General features: G+C 30.2%; 2 protein-coding genes across 4 annotated transcripts in view; both read right to left on the bottom strand.

Moving 5' to 3' along the window:
• The window catches only part of LOC132717888 (chitin synthase chs-1-like), a 24653-nt gene extending 23821 nt beyond the window's left edge, over positions 1–832 (bottom strand). Inside the window, exons 1-2 of the mRNA XM_060701465.1 lie at positions 739–832; positions 329–465 (exon numbers count right to left, since the gene is read on the bottom strand). Coding sequence (XP_060557448.1) covers positions 329–374 — 46 coding nt within the window. The 5' untranslated portion in view covers positions 375–465; positions 739–832. The remainder of the gene's footprint in view (positions 1–328; positions 466–738) is intronic.
• Positions 525–11220, bottom strand: LOC132717889 (uncharacterized). Of its 3 annotated transcripts, none has more exons than XM_060701467.1 (5): positions 10901–11220; positions 6076–6401; positions 1960–2331; positions 1371–1590; positions 525–838 (listed from the first exon to the last, which is right to left on the bottom strand). In XM_060701467.1, the coding sequence occupies exons 2-5, from the start codon at positions 6379–6381 to the stop codon at positions 702–704; spliced, it is 1035 nt and encodes a 344-aa protein (XP_060557450.1). In that variant the 5' UTR covers positions 6382–6401; positions 10901–11220; the 3' UTR covers positions 525–701. The 3 variants fall into 3 exon arrangements, with proteins under 3 accessions (XP_060557450.1, XP_060557451.1, XP_060557449.1); XM_060701468.1 differs by lacking the exon at positions 10901–11220 and adding an exon at positions 8663–8853; XM_060701466.1 differs by lacking the exon at positions 10901–11220 and adding an exon at positions 8870–9026 and having other exon boundaries at positions 526–838.
• Positions 11221–19955: the final 8735 nt, after the last annotated feature.

Below are 19955 nucleotides of genomic sequence, written 5' to 3' on the forward strand. Positions count from 1 at the left end.
AAATAATTGATATGTAATATGCAAGAAAAAGAATCAAACACCGGCTGTCGGTATATAGCTTTCGGGTAACTGCAGAGCCTCGTTACCGCCGTAAACAGTCACCCTCGAGCTAGATATATCAGTCTGTATCGGCAGCCGATGTAAGATTCATATATTCCTTCACCAATAAAGCTCGAATTTCGCCATGCGACCTATACTTTGTCGGTGTGACGTAAAACCCAATCGAACAAACAAATTAAAAAGTACAGAAAAAAGCCTGATTCAAGTCCAAATAATGTAACGACAAAGAATGTTGGCTCGAGTCAACCATTTGCACACTTTAACTTACCTGACAGAAGAAGAAAGAAATTACATGTGTTCTCAGATGCTAACATGAATACAGAAATAGGGGTTGCGAGTGCAAGTGGTATTGAGAAACCAAGTCTATGTGAACGTGTTTTACAAGCGATATAGCCGGCGAGATAGCCTGAAAATGTATATGAAGCACTTAAAACACATATAAGTATAAGTTTGATAACCGGTCAGACAATTATGACAAATAAACGTGATATTATAATTTCATGAGATAATTCAATTTTATCACATAAAACTATTTATTTCAAAGTTTGAAAGAGATTTTGAAGAGGAAGAATTAAATACAATAGCTCCGTAGATGAGCAAAAAGACCTTTACAAACACTTCATATACTCTTGAACTTAATTTTATGATTTTGTTAAGAAATATAATAAGCGATACTTTCCGACAAAACCTGATGTTATGTGTGTGTAGAAATAGAATAATTGCTCTCGACTGCACTCAAACAACGTTATCCATGCATTCTTATAAGTGTCAACATCGACTGCAAGAACAGAAAGATAATTGTAATGTAGGCCAAATTATAACAGACAATTAGAACACTCATTTACCAGTTTAAGCACTGATCGCAATATTCGAAAGAAAGGAATTGAATAATGATTTGATATAATCTATCAATTGCATATGTTTATTAGTTACTTACTGTTACGTATACATCCCACAAGAACAATTAACGTTGATATCAGATTTGATTGATTTGTCACTATGTACTATGTAAGATATAATTTCTAATCTTTTTTTTAATGTTCATAACTTCAAAGTTACAATTTCAGATCATTCCAAAACCTCAATGTTCCAGTATAATTATATAATTGTGCAAATGAATCCAAAATAAAAGTTTTGCAACTCGTAGATTTGATTTATAAAAGGCTTGCTATGGTATCGTGCAATTGCCTTATTAATATATAGACTTTTATTACATACATAATAATTCATGCTTCCTTGTGTAAGTATATTAATTACATTAAGCTGTACGAGCTTGGATTTAGGTAAGAACAAATTTAGATTTTTTGTACCTTTTTCAAAATTTTCAGGAAAAGGTGACATGTCGCTTACAAACAATATCAGCAAAGAAAATCCAAAAGTTGATAGCAGTTTTACTAGTGACATTAGTGCAGTTAATTTCCATGTTGTGTTTTCTAATGTGTTTTGATTTATTGTTTGACCTAATGAATATGGACTATCTTCAAATTGTATACTACTGCTTGATGCACATGGACCATCATTTCTTCTACTCTGAAAAGTATTATTAAATACAGGAATATAACTTTTTTTCTTTTTTTTTTCGAAATCTTTTCTGAGCTATTTCTCTATCTCATAAAATTTTGCTGTTTTTGTTGACATTTTGTTATCAATATGCATAATTGAGCACAGAATCACGTGTTTTTATGTTTTCGTGTGCAAGTTGTAAAAGTTATGACCAATATATGTGACCATTCTTCAATAAAGTATCTAACCATTGTCTTAATCTTGTATTAATTCATTCAGTTTGTTATTATATTTGGATCTCATAGCTAAACAATGATTTTATTAAAAATGATTTTATTAAAAACATGTCACTTTATAAATAACTTATTGCTTTAAAATAAACAAATGCATACATACCTCGCTATTGATCTCCTTTTCACTTTCCACCAGATATTTTTGAATTGAAGGACTCCAAGCTACAGACAATAGTATGACACTTATAGATGCTGTTATAAGTGTTCTTGTTGATGTGTGTAGCAACATTAAAATTGTACAAACTATTCCAACAACCACGCACACGAGAGCATAGGCACTTGTAAATTTACAACAACAATATTGCTGTAAATTTCGAGTACTGAAGTTTAGTCTTCTGATGTTCCAAAAGGTGTTAAGAAGTGGACAAACTATCACACAGTTCATCAACAGAATAACATGATACGTTTTACTGAGTCCTGGTATATAAAAGATAAATGAACAAAGACCACCTGCTTCCATAATGCTTACCATCGTCTGAAATACAAACTTATCGTATACAGAAAAAGAATCGTAACTATATTATTCAATATCAAACATTTTAACTACATGTATTACTTTTGCGAAGCCCAAAAGTGATTACAGGAGCTTCACTGTGGTCAAAAGCTTAAAGAAAATTGGAAATTCTTGTTTACTTAGATCAAGTGAGGCATTTTAAAAATGGGAAAATCTGCTATGGATATAAAGCAATTCACTCAAAATTATATTGAATATCTATATTTGTATTCGTGGCTCGATTTGAACAAAAATCGTTTCAACATTTGTTTTGGTCATTTTGCACAAAAAATTGTTATTCTTTAAAAAAGGATGAGGAAATGATCTGCAAATTTGCACATTAGTTATCAGTCCTGACCTACATCGAATGGTTCAAAATTCATAGCGGAATATTTCTGGTCCCTTCATGTCAATCACGAAGTATCTTTAAAAACAACAAAGTAAAACTGGTTAGCTTCCATAGGTAAGTTTTTAGTTTTCCATGCAAAGCAACATAGAAATGTTTGCATAGCTTGCATAACGATGACATAATTATTTCATGTAGGGTTATTTATCTTAAAAATGAACAATTAAAAATGTATATTTTTTTTTAAAACAAATCTGTCATGTTTCGTCAAGTGAATTCAGTTTCTAACAACAAAATCTTCGCAGTCGGTAAGGCAATTACTTTTTATAAAGTCTTGATAAGTATGCAAACATGTATATAAAAATTATTAACATTATATCAAATGAATGCATCAAAATCCTCAAAATATTTGACACTAAACTAAGGGTACCTGATAAGTTCTATACTATTCTCAATATTTTCGACAAAATTAAAAAACAAATATTGTGTAAAATAAAATACTAGTAAGTAAGTTTTTACGTAAATAAATTGTTCACCAATAAATGTAAAGTGAACTGTCCGGTACATTTTATTTAAGAACTATCCTTTACTTTTTGTTTCGTAATGGCAAAAACTATCATTTATATTTCGGATTAGAGCTATTTTTTACATTATTTTAAGAATTGCCAATGTGATTTCCAGATTTCATTTTGTTATTTTAAAATGACCAATGAAAACTCGTCGTATATTCAGTTCTTCCCTGTAAAGTTTACATGAAGTTTAACTGAAAACAGACCGGCCTATCACATTGCCACCACAAGTATAGGGCAAAGAATGTCGGCATTATTTTACACATTGACCCGCCTTGATATTGCTGACTAACTTTCAGTTTTAATCTATACATCCCAAAAAATTAAACTTCCTTAAGCGAATGATGGATCCAGTTCAAAAGTGAAGCAGAAGTAAGATTAAAATGCTTTATCGACAGAATTTATTATGTTATGTTTCAATTTTAGCAAGTATTTAATTTTTGTATTTTACAAATTGTATTAATTTAATAGAAATTATAATTTAAATAGGGAAATATATATGACAGAGTTTAACACTGAACAGAAACTTATAACCCCCTTTTGTTTATAATGGGAATCGTGTAAATACTGTATAACAATGAATCATAATAAAGCATTAGATTTTATCTAACAAAGACGGTAATGAGGAATTTCCTTATTGACCAAAGTTTTCTTAAAAATATTATTCTAACTTGGTTTATCATGGCACCCTCAAATCTAAAACTCGATAAGACAATGTTGTTTGCCCTCGTTATCGAATACAATTGGACAATGCAACAAAATGTTTATAAGATACAAATTTCAAACTTTCTAAGTTGGTAAATCGGATTTCGATGCATAAAGCAAATTGTTTTTATTAAAAAATTGGTTGGAAATAAGTTGCTTATCGTGGACATAGCTTCGTAAAATGCACGGTACTTAAATGGTTAATTAAATTTCATGACTTTAACGGCGGCAGGTTAGTCAGCTGTTGTTTTGTTAATATTTGTATAGAAATCTTTTGTTACAAATTGCTTAGGGGTTTATTCGTTATATTTAAAGTATATTACATGTATATTTAGACCTTATATCTTTCAGTCATCCCTTTTTGTGATGAAATATGCTATAAACATATATCTGTAAATGAAATAACAGGACAGTCTTGGAAAAGATAATTGGTCGTGAAACACATTAAGTCTGTAGCACAAAATATAGACATTCTATTTTTAGTAAATGCTAGACTTAATACGTCTAAAGCAATGCTTTTATAAACCATAGGGTCAATGTCTCTAGTCATGTTTTTTTTTATAAATTTCAAACGTGTATCTTGAAGACGTCATTCAGGGTTATCTCACAATTAGCACGAATTCAAATGCTCTCAGTTATTAAAAGAACAAATTCTTATTTACATATTGATGAAGGTTAGAATCTTAAATAAAATATTACAATGTACATGTAATATATAGAATATAATTTTTAATATCCTGTTATGAATGTGATGTTATTTTATCCATTTTATTACTGATATAACATAAGTTCCTATAGGTCGCAAAATTCGCCTGCCAGATTTTTTCACAAAATACGCACGTCACAAATAGGTCAGTTTCAAAAAAATGAACATTTACATTTCAATCCCACAATTAATGATGAATTGATCTTTATTTTTTATCATTACTTGGATCGCTGCATGTGGCCTTGACGTTTTTTTGCCAATGATGGTGATAATTGTTTTCAGTTAATACTAAAACCCATCCATCCATTCAGAAGATAATCTTCGAACACAATCTGGTTATTTCATCATCTCTGGCGACCTTACCCTTGTGTATATTCACCTAGATTGATTTGGCACGCTCTGATATTATCCTTATTTCAAGGCTACTTAATTGTCTCTACACTTGTTTTCTAATTCTTATTTGACCTTTTACTTTCACACACCCTCATGTCTCAAAATGATTTATATTTGCACCAGTGTAAAAAATATTTTTTTTTATTTCAATGCATGTAGTATTTGGCACCAGACAGGCGTTTTCCTTTGACCTTTGTGATCGAAAGATCTGGTTTTATGTACTTCACAACGTCTGTCTGTGGTAACAACGCCTAATGGCCGTGCACAAATATGTTACATGTTTTCTTAAAGTAAATTTACTAACACAGATAACTCCGAATACGGAATAGTGTTTCTAACCGAAACTAAGTACACAGTCGGAATCAATGTGAATGAGATGTACAGTGAGGAGTAAGAAACTGATTTGAAACAATGGGCAATATGATATGTGAATTCGTAAATTTATCTAAAGTGTGGAACAACTTTAAATACAAAACTTAAACGATTATTGTAATGACTTTGTGATTTATTAGTTTATGTTTAGATATTCTATTTACATCTATTTTATGATCTGTGCCAACGATGCATTACTTTCGATAGGCTAAGTAGATCAAGTCTCTCGAGACTTTTCAAAACAGTGTACGTCTTTAGGTAATTTATGCGTAAAACCAGCAGGACTCAGACGTACAATGGTCACTGTTAAACATGAATGTTAATCAAATTCTGAACTGGAAAATTCGTTTCTAGTCTTTTATAATCATATTCTGTAGAAACTCGTGACCTTGTTATGTAATATTTCAAATAGTTAATGAGATAACAGATCTCGTGTCGAATTTTGAATAGACCCTTGACACTTCAAATTCCATTCAGCTCCACCCTGTGATATTTACATGGGATCAGTGTAAACCATAGACTAAATATGTAAATAATTAATCACGACACGCAATTGAATAGAATTAAATAAAACAACAACAAAACACAAACAAAACACAACAAACAAACTAAAAACCAAACATTAACAAGCTTACCGCAAATAACATTACTTTTCCCTTTGGCCATTTCCTATCTCTTCTTAGGACACCTCCCCACACTCCCCGAATCAAATTTATGGCATGTGGCACGAGTGATATTATTTGTAATATAACGAACATTCTGCATCTTGCATGACGGTCGAGATTATCATTACTTGCATGCATAGCACTAGACAAAGCTAGCATTGATATTTTGCTGTGTATCAAACATACCAGGAACAGAAGTGCTATAAAAATCGTTGATATCCATTTTATTGAAACTTCTGCACGCGAAGCTTTATGCTGATGGACATATCCTGGCATCTTTTACAATTTCAGTATACCTGAAACAAAAAAATTTTTGACAAACAGTTGAATAACTTTTCGAGAATTTGACTAAGTTCAGCATTATATACAACGCAATCAAAGTCAAGTTAATTACAATCGTCTTTTACATCTTTAAGACTAAAAATGCAAAAATAAATGCACTTTATCAAACGCAAAAATGAATCAGATACCTTCCAATGAATCAGTATTTAAACTTTTTAAAGCTTAAATATGATTTTATATGAATTAACGTAGTCAAAATAACAAGTGACAGTCAAATCCACCTTAATCATTCTGTATTTCGTTGACTTTGAGATCACTTGTTTTAAAAATTAAAAAAAATTCTTGATATTTTTATACAGAATTTGTTCAACTTAGTTGAGGAACTTTATTTAAGTTATGGACTGGTATGTTTATCAGTCAGTTGAAAAATACTAGTTAACTGAGAGGATTTTTGGAAACATTTTACGTTTTGTATAAAACAAAACGTGTACATATTTTTGCACGTGTGAGCTCCTTCAAGGACATTAGACAGTGTAAAGAGGTTATAATGTCTTCCAAGGAAAGAAGGGAACATGTTCACAAGAAGAGAGGAAAAAGGGTTGACTATAAATTGCTTAACGATGGTGTCGGAGACGAGGTAGAAGAATCCTTTTGGACACAAGGGCACATAACCGATCTCAAACTGTTGTCTGGAGACGTACATTCAGCGGAAGCGGAAGTAATAACCAAACATGAAGACGAAGGGAATTCGGATAAACAGAATGCGGAGGGTGCAATAGGCCCAGATATTCTTGAGATGAGAAAGGAGTTACAAGCTCTACATTAAGAGGAAAGACAATTGAAAGAACGGATGTCCGAGGCAGAGATGTTAAGGAGACAAATTGCCCAGAAAAAAGAAGATGTTCAGAAAGAGGTGAGGCAATTCAGTCATCAAAATCGCGGAGAAAAGATAACTTTGGTAAAAAATTATCTGTTCAAGATGCTACAAATTTTAATCAAATTACTATTAATGATTTACGAAAGAACAAAAAATTACGACGAATAGCTAAATCACAGTTGCACAAAATTGGTTTAGATATTTTTTGTTCTACTTCCGAGTCAGATTCTGACTCTGATAGCAATGTCAGCTCTGTAAATGAATCAACAAAAGTACTTAACCTAAGCCATGTTTATGTGTTTTTTTTTTAATTTTATATTATTTATTTAATTTAGTAGATTTTCACAATGAGTTGGCTTTGACTTTTCATTTCTTTGATTTTGAGTACAGAGCTACGAGCAATCTTTCAAGTGTTAGATAAATTTTGATAACAATGTCAGCATTTTAATTTTTGTTGTCATCCCATTGTAGCAGGAACGTTTATATTCATATATCGAACAAAACCGATAGAATCAAGGTCATTATGATATAAACGTGATCAGTTAAATTAAATAATCTTTTAATAATGGTCCAGATATTTGAATTTAACATAGATATGTAATTTGTTATCTCATATATATTGTTAGGTATCTTTTACATCCATTTACAAAAAAAAACCTAAAATAAAAAGCACATGTATCTGCTATATTTCGCCAAAGACAACCTCATACCACCTGTTTCTTTTTGTCTTTTTTCAAATTCATTTATTCAGTAGATTAATGTAAACTAATGAAGTATTTGTTTGTCCTGTGATTTTATAAGTAGCATTCCTCCAGATTCATGCTAATTGTTATGAAAGTAATTGTCAATGTATTTAAAAATAAAATATTGTGAAGTGAATAGAGAAAATGATTAACAGTTTGCAATCCGCACTTACAATCCACAATAAATACCAAAGAGAAGTAAAAAATATGCGAAAAGAGCCCTAACACATACACAAAATGATTATTTCTACAAAATCAATTAAAAGTCGCACACAACATGTAAATTAATATTTGAATCCTGATAAGTTTGACTGATATGGAGGCATGCAGCTTTAGCAATAACATATTAACAAAATATCTTTTTTTTTCATACAACTGATGCCGATGAGAAAATAGTTCATTAAAATATACGACCACAAAATGGAATTTAATAAGATGGACAATAAGAAAGATGCAATATCTCAGTAGATCTAATCAATATCAATAGAAAGCAATAAAGTTCAAATGCTAACACGGGATTTAAGTAACAAATTACTATATTTTTTGCAAATGCATATAGAAAAGTTGTTAAAATTTACTTGAATTGCACGATTTAAAAGAATCGAGAATAGTGACAGAAACGAATTGATGGGAATAATGTGGTTCACAATCTTACCTTTTGAGATATCTTTATATCACTTTCTGATGAAGATAACTTCAAATCAAGAATAGATACATTGCTTTACTGTGAAGCATGCGATTTTGTTATCTGCTCTCCAATCGTACATTTTCAGAACACAGTTCATAATTGTAAAAGAAAATAATTACAATAGTAAAGAAAGAAGAACAGTATGATTTTTTTTATAAACTAAATAATATTTACCCTAGTACATAAAAATGTCCGACCAGCATGCAAGTTGAAATTGTGATGTATAATACTAAATTTGAAGATTCAATCTTTGTTATCTTTATCTACAATAACGACTTCTTCTAATCATACTAAGTCATGTCCTTAGCTTGTGATATTAATGGCTTATGTAATTTCTGTGTATGATTACATGGTATCTAATATCTGGTACATACATAGGCCAAGAAAATATTTTTGTCATCATTAATCATTTAATTTTGAAGGAACATAATTATAAATATTATATATTTGTAAAACCATTTCCTGATTTCGTCAGCTTATCTTTATCTGGGGCTACTTTAGTTTCATAAACTTTCATGTTAAATTATGATTATTTGATTATTTTTAGAAGCGAAAAAACCGTTTCACTCTTCTGTCCTTTGTTCGTTCGTTGCTGTCCGGACAAACATTCGTTGTTTAAGGACAAATAGACTTCTAACATCAAAACACTTTCTATAATTCAATTCATAACCCTAATTGATATTTTGGAGTTCATTCAGTACCTGAAACCATTATTTTGATATAGATAAAACAGAAGTCAAAGTAGGTTACCGAAAGGATATCAACATTTGGACTTTGCCAAATATTTTCAACACTCTTGAACAACTTATATCAGTACTTTGCGCATTTGAAGCACATATCTTGTCCATACCGTAAACAAAATCTGACATTTGTTTATCTTTCTAAACGTATTAAGTATTTCCACAACCAGCTCGTTCAAGGCTGCCTATGAACTAGCTGATCAAAGTCAGGCTAATGTGTAAAGTTAAAGACATTGATAAACCGTTGATCTGAGTATCATATGAGTCGAGTGTATTACGATAAGTTAGTATAATCTATTATATCTAGTTCGTATAATATCTGATATTATATTTGCAATTGTTATAATAGTTATCTATTTAAAATAGAAAGAATCACACAATCCTTTTACCACTCATCAAATTCCTTGCGGTCAAAAATATTGTATTTTACTGAACGATAAATCATTCCAACATTAGAGCCAAATATTACTGTACGGTTAAAGACCTCAATCGCTCCTCTTTTTATACTTTAATGTTTTATTGCATTGTTATTATGGTTGGCAAATATTTTTGATATTCCATCTTAAAATAGTTACCAATGTTTTTTATAAAGTACATTAAATGAAAGCATTAAGGATGTGGTTTCATTTATCCTGAACATTTAAGGCAAAGTGATCACTATATCAGAGTAAATGTTTGAAACAATACACGGAGGTGTCATGTTATTCCACATTACACTGCCAATGCAGCAAATGTCTATGAAACAAGCAAAGCAAACGTCACATAATTCTAATTCAAGTTTCAATATAATACAACAAGATCAAAATTTGTATTGATTACGCAATTCAGCACATATACCTAAAATCTTTTTTGAGTAACAAAAACACGTAGAACCTTCATGTTACTTTAAAAATTCAATAGCAATACCAAACACTTGATAGTTGTGTGTATATGAATTGTGAAGAACTTATAGTTATTCAACTTCAAATTGGTCAGTCCTCTCTTAAAAAGTGGAAGCATACTGTGATGGGGTCGGTCCTTGTGTATTATTGTCATCTTTTTCTTGTCAGGTCAATAACATACAAATTAACATTGCAAATGACCAGTACATGACCCCGATTAATTTCGAGGTCAGCGGTTATTAAATGTCGAGGTCATCGTTTCCTTAACGGCCAACTTTGTGTTGTTGTAAGTTTATGTGTTCAGTTTTGTAATGGGTAGAAGATGAACCCGATTGATACTTTGTATATATTCCTTACCAATAGCTTGAGAAATAATAAGAGTATATATGTATGAAACTGCAAATGTCCAATTGATTTAAGTGAAAGTCAGAATGACTTGAATTACTCGATTAATTTCTAAAACAATTTGAAAATTTATTATTTATCATAGTTATTGTCATAATATGTACTGAACAAAATCACAACTAGACTCCTTAGGTCATGCACAAATAAGTAAGTGTTTTGATATAATAAAAATTCTTTACCTAAAAGTTGAAGTAAAACTAATGTTCTACTGTTATTGATCCATTTGGGTTTTAAAAGATACACACGTGATTTTATCAGCTGTCCATGCATCAATTTAGAGCATACATAAGCAAAATGATTATCTACAAGGGTATTGATAGTAGCCGAATGATAATTGTCACTGTCACTGTGGGTAATAGATAATTATTAATCCAAATAAATAGAGATCAATGCTCTGGTTCTGATAAGATTAAGAATAGTAAATCCAAAATAGAATGGTTAAAATTTTATCGTTTTTTATTTATCAAACATTGAGAACATATTGAGCTATACGCTGATGGTAAATATATAGCGATTTAAATGACCTACCTTTGTATACCTAATTTGCAACAGAAGCTATATACATTTCTAATCATTTATTATGATGCATGTGATCATTAAAGAATACTGATAGAAGCAAGTTTATTCAAACAATGTTCGCACAAATCTACCCCTTGGATCGGAAATCAGTTCATTTGTGTCAAGATTTTGTGGTGGAGACGTAATAATTTAAACAGCATAAACTTCGTTTCACCTGTATAGATAATGCTCGTGCTAAATGAAGATTCATTTGCCATAATTAATTTTCAGTCTTTTTTCAAATAGACTTAAGATTTGTTTGCACCGTATCTTTTTAAATAACATTGTATTCTGTATCATTTCAACATAACTTTATGAAAATATGCTTAAACATCATTGGAATCACTAGATACATTGGACATAGAAAATCTATAAAAGTTTAGCAGATCTTTCTAAGAAGCAATAAAATAAAACAGACGACTAGCTAGAAATAGTTGTGATAAATGAGTGTGTACCGTTCTCCACGGCCCTGGCTATGAAAACAAAATTGTACTCGAATGTTCTCAAAAACCATTTAGAGGTTTTCAAAATTTTGATTAACCGTGGCTAGCTGAAATAATTACAGGAACTTACGCCTTATCTAATCAAAATCTGTTGAATAATAGCAAAGTTTTGAAGAAAAAAATACCTAAATCGATGGAAATCTGCATGTACCGTACCCAAAAAGTCACGTAGTATGGTCACATTGTATTTTATCTAAGAAAACTATCCAGCTAGCCTTAATGACGTCGATAGTTCTACTCAAGTGCCCGCGCGTGTCGAGAAACACATGGGGTATTGTCCACAATTAGGAACGACAGTTTGCCGTCATAAGTTGGGCTAGACGTTAATTTCAACAAACAAAGCTTTGATTTCCCCTTTTTAAAGTAATTATTAAAATGCTAAATGTGCAATTTGTCTATATCTAATACTTCATATATATTATTATTATAGGCAGGTTTTCATTGAACGCCGCCTTTCCTTGTTGATCTTGTTTATCATATTTTAGATTATCCTTTACTTTGTTTTGTAGCATTCATTACAGCCAAGTACTAGCTTTGGAGGTTTATGGCCGATATCATGAATGCAGCTCATCTTTTGTGTAAAGTCTAACCCAAAGAGGGTCTTTTAACGGGGAATCAACGGTTGATTCTGCGATGGGAATTTGACCAGAATTTTCAAAAGTCTTTGCTTTTTGTGGGTAGTGGTTGCTGTTGCAAATGCCGATGCAAAGCGTAAATCAAATGGACGTCATTTAAACAGCCGACTTTTTCGTACAATCTTTACATAAGGTTAATTTTCTATAGCGTTTTTAAATGTTTTGAATTGTGTCTGATGTCGTTCTTTTGCATATAAAAACTTGAAATTTAAACATATACCTTCCAACATGCAGAAAACGAAATTAAAAAAAAATGGAAAGAATACTATTTTGCCTCATACTCCTTTCACCAAAACTAAATACAGTCAACTATCGTAATCTCGACATCGCGTTTCTCGATATTTCGTTATCTCGATGAAATTTTGAAAAGTCCCAATTGTCTTCCCTCTTTATTGTTATTTGAAATATTTGTTTATCTCGATATTTTTATTTTGAAATTTTTAGTATCTCGAAGTCTTGTGTTAGGGCAAATGGGAACAAATCAATATATTTTTCAAGCACTGCCGGTGTAAGACAAGGTATAAATTTATCGCCCCTTTTATTTTCATTATTTTTAAAAGAATTACCTGCTTATTTTTCCAACAGAGGTCTTGTTGAAGGCGTCAATTGCTATAATAATGATTTTGATGGAAATGTTATGTACTTTTTAAAACTTTTTATTTTATTGTATGCAGATGACACTGTTATTTTGTCACAATCTGCTGAAGATCTACAAGACGCTTTAAATGTCTATGCAGCGTATTGTGATAAATGGAAATTGGTTCTTAACACTTCAAAAACAAAATTTATGGTTTTCGCAAGAGGTAGACAGTTCAACACAATTTCACTTATAATAATGAAAATATCGAAATTGTTAATGAATATAAATATCTTGGAATTATCTTTTGTAGGAGAGGATCTTTTTTTGAATTCAAAATAGCATATAGCCAAACAAGGAACAATAGCAATGTATAATTTGATAAAAAAAGGCTAAATCATTATACTTACCAATTGACATCCAAATAGATTTGTCAATAAAACTGTTAAACTATTTTTAGTATCTGGATGTGAAATTTTGGGTTATGGAAACATTGACATGATAGAAAAAGTTTAACTTAAGTTTTTAAATGTATTTTAGGATTAAAATCTTGTACCTCAAATACAATAGTTTATGGTGAAACAAGTGTGACACCGCTCTCAGTAGATATAGAATCAAGATTAGTTTCTTTTTGGGCTGATATAGTTGTCCAAAGGCGTTTAAACTAACGCAAACAAATTTTTATTTTGCTCTTTATATTAGTAATTTTTTAAATACACAGCAAAGCAATAATTTTTTGTGGATAACGTGTTTTATAGATATACTCGTCAAATGCAACATGAACAATATTTGGGACACACATCTTTTTCCAAATCAAAAATGTTTGACCGCAACAGTAAAACAAAAGCTAATAGACCAGTTTCGTAACAGTTGGTATTCAAACTTAGAAACGTCTGGAAAGTGTAAAAATTTCAAGTTATCTTAACACAAATTCGAATTTGAAAGGTATATCACAAATACAGCTCCTAATTTACTTAGATATTTGATTAAATCTAGAACACGAAACCATAGATTACCAGTAGAAACTGGATCTTGGCATTGAATAGAACTTAATATGAGAAGATGTACATTATGTTATTCCTCAGTTGGAGATGAATTTCACTACCTTCTAGAATGTAAATATTTTGATCATGAAAGAAAAAAATACTTACGACCCAATTATTATATTAGACGAAGCGTTTATTCTTTTGATAAACTGATGAATATAAACAACCATAGTACTTTTGAAGAAAATATGTATGTTTATCAAGGATATAGTTGAAAAATTTATATAATGAAAATTAAATGCATATAACACGTGTAAATTTATAACATGCATATGTTAAAGTACCCAAGATACTCTCCCTTTACATGTATTATATATGCTTTTGTTTTTTTGTATGTATTCTATTGAGCCTCGAAAATTTGATAATATTTATTTACCTTATGCTGTCAATGTCTTGACCTGAGAGAAATAAAGATATTTGTATTATTCGTACTTGAAGTAAAATTTCAGCACCAACAGTTATTTCTCACTATTATCCTTGGTTTATCTCGACTGATAATTTTTCGCCTTTCTCCTGCAGAGGTGTGAAATACACAAACCAGAAAATAATCTCTTTTTAGCGCGTGTCATAATGATGATTATGTTTGTAACAAGTTAATCTGTTTTTTATAAAAGTTAATCTAATTAGCGTGTTGGTTGACTTATGTCCAAAATGAGTGCATTTTCCGTCATATATAAAATAATTGAACATTGTGTTTAATTTAAATTATTATGACTTTAAATGTAAATGAAAGAGTGAAAGAATAGAAACATTGTTTAACAACATCAAAAAATAAAAAATAAAATAAAAATAAATCAAAAATCTGTCGAACAATCTCGAGAAGGGTCCGCTAACCAACGCGGGAGGATATCTTGATCGACCATGCTGAAAACAACGTTTCACTATGGTGGTGTGTTACCTAGTAAACATCATTATGTGTAGTTATCACAGACTGCCGTATTTCCGCTGGTACTTGTAATAGCTTTGTTTAATATTGACTTTGCGATTTTAGGATCAAGAAAACAAGACATGGAGATATCACACTTAGTTAATTTTATTTATGGTATGCACATATCTTTTGCAAATTTCAGTTTTTGACTGCAACAAACCCTGCAACGTTTATCTCGACATTTTGTTATCTCTATATTTTTTGACAGTCTCGATGACTTCGAGATAACGAGAGTCGACTACATATTTGTAACGATATATTATTATTACTATTCCTACAATCAGGACTATCTTGAATACTTCAAGGACAGCCTATAAAATCAACGTTATGCAAATCTAGATAAAGTATAGATTTAATTTACAAAGTCTTACAAGCTTAGCGTTTTATTGTTGTTGTTTGGGGTTTTTGGTGTTGTAATTTGTTTGATATTTGGGTCATTTCTTTTTCAATACAATAAGAATATGTTCACAATAGGATTAAAGTGGACGCTTGAAGTGAAATTCTTCACAATGCGAAACTTTTTTAAAGGCTTATTCGACATATGCAATAATATAATCCATTACATGTAAACACACTAGACAATTTCAGTATGTAAGTATTGCACGTCATTTTTATACGCTAAAATATAACAAAACACATTCATGGAAACACGCCTACTTAGAAATAGCATGTTTCTTTTTTAAATCATTTAACAACCCATTTATATAGTCAATATGTGTGTTTGAAAAATATAAGCTACCATGATTTTCTTATTTGGCTTTCATTTGACATGCTTTTGGTATTTTCGATAATGCGTGTGTTTGAATGCAATCCCTTTTCCAGTTCTTTTGATTACAATTTAGCTCTGATTCCACAGTCGATTATCGAGTATCCACAATACAATGTAATTCGTCAAAAATATATAAAGAAATTTTACAGACAAAAACCAAGTATGTTTAAATTTGTAAACCTATTAAATAGTCAAATTTTTTCAGAATTACTTACGTTTAGCAAATATATTTTCGAGGCTTTTAAAATTAGAAATCAAATTCTTTCAAATGTGCTAATGTAACTTCTTGAAGTATGGTGTTTCATTTACAATAATATTATATGCACATTTTAATGATTCCCTTTTTGAACTGTTTAGGTATTATATTATAGTTCCTACTTTCCAGTATCTGTTGAATTCACACATTATCACATAATGCAAGTACATGTGTTTTTTCTTTGTTCTTTAATATGCAATTACATGTTGCTTTTTTGATTTTCATTATATAATGTATGCATGTTGTTTCTTAAGAAAATATTAGTTCATCCATTATTGTGTTATATATAATAATTTCATTCACTTTTCATCCTATATGTATCGTTCAATATTATATTATATGTATTATTCATTGTTAAACACTAGAAACTGTACAGTTTATGTGTAATAAAATCTGTTCTGTTCTGTTCTGTTCTGATTATGATTTCCCTCTTTAAATTAAAAAAAAACTAAAATTGATAAATCATTTAATGAACTTAAGTGAATAGTTAAATCCGCCTGTTAACTACGCCTAAAATATACTGTCAATATAGGCAAGTTTTTGTTTTAATTGTTGTTGCATTCATCACAACTTGGGGGGAAATCAGCAGTTATTCGACATTTCGTCAGTTAATTTATTAATGTTATGTTTAAACTTAATTAATCTTGATGAAGCCAAACCCAAAGGGAGGGTTGTTAAGTTTGGATTTAATCATCAGATTGATCCCGCGGGAAGGAATTTTACCATGAATGTCCAGATGTCTCAGATATAAGGTATGAGTAGTTGCTGCGTTTACAGGGCATAACGTAAGTCAAACGTATACGTATATATATGCATGTGTTCAGTGTTAAAGAAATAGTAAACTTTTGTTAAGACAGAAGTAAAACATACTGTGAACTTGAGTGGTATCAGAATGGGATTAAATACTCAGACACATATTGTAGAAAAATAGTTCTTGTAAAGTCATAAGAAATTATTGAAATTTAAAGTAGCAAAACCCTAATGGGCACTATAAGGAACTGAAAAATTGATAGCATAGGGCAGTTATACAGTGTATGCCTTAAATGTCACCTGTATGCTTAATTTAAACAAAATTTACCGTGTTGTTTATGAGTAATGGACATTTTTCTAAACTAAAACTGCGCCATTAGAAGGGCTTTTTTCAGAAACTCCAAATACTCTAAACTATCATCATTATTGAACATGTTTCCCTATTGCTCATTGTTAAGAAACAAATGAAGACATTCAGGTAACAAATTGAGCGATCAAAATGATTGTTTATAAACAAAATGTTTTAAATATGTATAAAAATGTAACTCTACCCCTACAACTTTAAACACTTTTTTGACCATTTCCCTATGTAAAATGTCTTATACAAAATATCCCTTTAGTTGACCAAAATGAGAGGCAGTTTTCAAAGTTTGCCTAAATTTGCTTAAATGTATATTGGTTTGTCTTGCAAAATATAAAATACTTTAACCGTGTAGTTTTTATTTTATGAAACTTTGAAAATATCTGGTATTAAATTTGGCATTTTTCAGCAAATAAATACCTACAATAATTATATTATTACAATCAAACACTTTTTTTTCTTTCATAAGGGATCTGAGAGATACATTAACATTGTTAAAAAACAAAAGAAAGAAAAAAAGTTGGGGGCTTGAACCCACGCCTCTCAGTTTCAATGCACTTAACAGTGATTCTAGCCTATTTAAATACTCTTTAAAGTGGAGATAATGCATTAGAGGTGCACTACCTTAATCTTATTGTATGAACATTAATTCAGAAAAGAAAAAGGGTTAAATAAATCTGTATTGAATTCAATGGTAATTGCTTAATTTCCGATTAAAATCATAGTTTAATCATAGTACATATTAACTATCGGTTACATTGAAACCCCTAAATTTAAAATTTACTTGTAAATTCATAATTATTTTTAGAAAGGAAATAATGTGTATATATAGTAACGTTTACATCATTTACATTGCACACTTAATTTACGAATTTGAAAATCATATTTTAACAAGGTTAACGAGTCAACGCTTATTTTTAGAATGATTTTGAAATTAGGAAAACCATAAATTTGGACTTCAAAATCATATTCTAATGATAGTAAAATTTACATCGTTGACGTAAATCTTTAAAATTAATGATAATCATAGAAATGTTTTTGGTGCACACGTTTAAATTTATAATTTACATGTCGGGAAATTAGTTTTTATTTAAAATCGACTAAGAATAGTAACGCTAGCAGCGTAGACGCTTAAAAGGACATTATGCTATTTTTTTACGTATCAAGTTGAGTTGGATCAAATATATAGGTCAAAAGATTGACTACTTTAATGGTGACTAATAATTAGAAATGTTTAGGATAAAATATAAAATCTGTCTAGAGCCCAGATCTTTTAACAACTGAGCGTAACTGATACATTTCGAAAACTATTTAGAAATGTAAGTTTCCACGTGGGCTATTCAATATTCACTAAACGTACAATATGGATTTTAAAACAAATATTAGAATATTGTAAACTTACTCTTATTTCTCTAAACAGTAACACTTGAATGGACATAATGTCACTTAAATAATGAAATCAAGATGTCTGTTTGCTACAATATTTTGTTGGTTACAAGATAAAACTAAAAGCAGTCAGACTGTTACGTTTGTAACGGATAATTTAAACTATAGCTATACTAATTGATTAAAGGGACTCCACTGAGGTTTAAAAGCCTAAAAACATAACATTTGAATTTCTTACATAATTGAGCTGGGACACTTTAAACAGAAATATATGCAAAGATAGTTAAGAAATATACTATGAAATAAATTGAAAATCGTATTTCTTTTTTTATCTTTCGTTAGCCCAATTTGAGTGAAAAGCGTTTGAACGCTTTTCATTTTTGGTCATTTTTTACAATTTGAATAATTATTCTGGAAAAAAGAAGTGCGCGAATGATCTGACATTTTGCACAAAGATTTGTGGTCTAAACCCAATCTTGTCAAAAAACCTCAGTGGAGTCCCTTTAAGATCAAGTCTTAATCTGCTTATTTTAAAATAATAAGAAAGCGGTTTTGTGATATTGCGTTTACCATCACCGGTAGGTATGGATAAGCTGATTTAATCCCGTTATTTTTTAAATAGTTTTTATGACAAAGGCTTTTATATTTTCTTTTTAGTCGTTTACTTATAAGACATTTTCCTTTAAATACTTAACGTTTTGAACTAAACCATGTTTTTTGGCGCACGGCATATTCTTGTTTTCATTAAAAGGAATAGGCGTTTCAAGATATTGTTTATCTTTGACTTCCAACTGCTCGATAAATGTTTTTATGTTTTTCAATTTTGATTTCACCTGAACTCCGTTTATGACCTCTGTAATAAAAGTTTTTTGAAATAGACAATTGCGTGGCTTCTCATCATTTAAATTTACTTAAAGTTACATAGAATAATAAGTTCAAATAGGTTTTGTGGTAGTATAAATTCATCGCCTTGCCATGTTGATCTTTGTGTATTAAAGATTATGTATCCAATAAACATGTAATTTGATGGTTCGGCGAGGGTTGAAAGCTAGGTCACATAGTCCAAATATGGAAAACCCTTGTTTACATTCTAAAGGTAAAATTTTCAAACAATAAATCACACATCACAAATATGGGAAAACCTTGTTAATACTATAGATGTGATATTTTTAACCCAAATTTCCTTGAAATCTGGTACAAAGGTTATTTAAATGATGTTAAGATTCAGTTTAAATGGTAAAGAAATCTTAGTAACAGCACATAAAGAAGAATATATGGATAAATTTAATTTCGCACTATTCAAGGTGAAGATATGAACGTTATGATATCAGTTAAAGTTTATGATATTATATCTGATTTTTGCTATAGTTCTTCTTTTGATAAGCACCTCTACATTACGGCACAACGGAATTATGTCGCACTCGGGCTCGTTAAGATTGAGCATAGTAAATGCTTTTTGACGAGT

Source organism: Ruditapes philippinarum, unplaced genomic scaffold (assembly GCF_026571515.1).
Source record: "Ruditapes philippinarum isolate M1 unplaced genomic scaffold, ASM2657151v2 ctg1424_1_1_1_1, whole genome shotgun sequence".
NCBI lineage: Eukaryota > Metazoa > Mollusca > Bivalvia > Venerida > Veneridae > Ruditapes > Ruditapes philippinarum.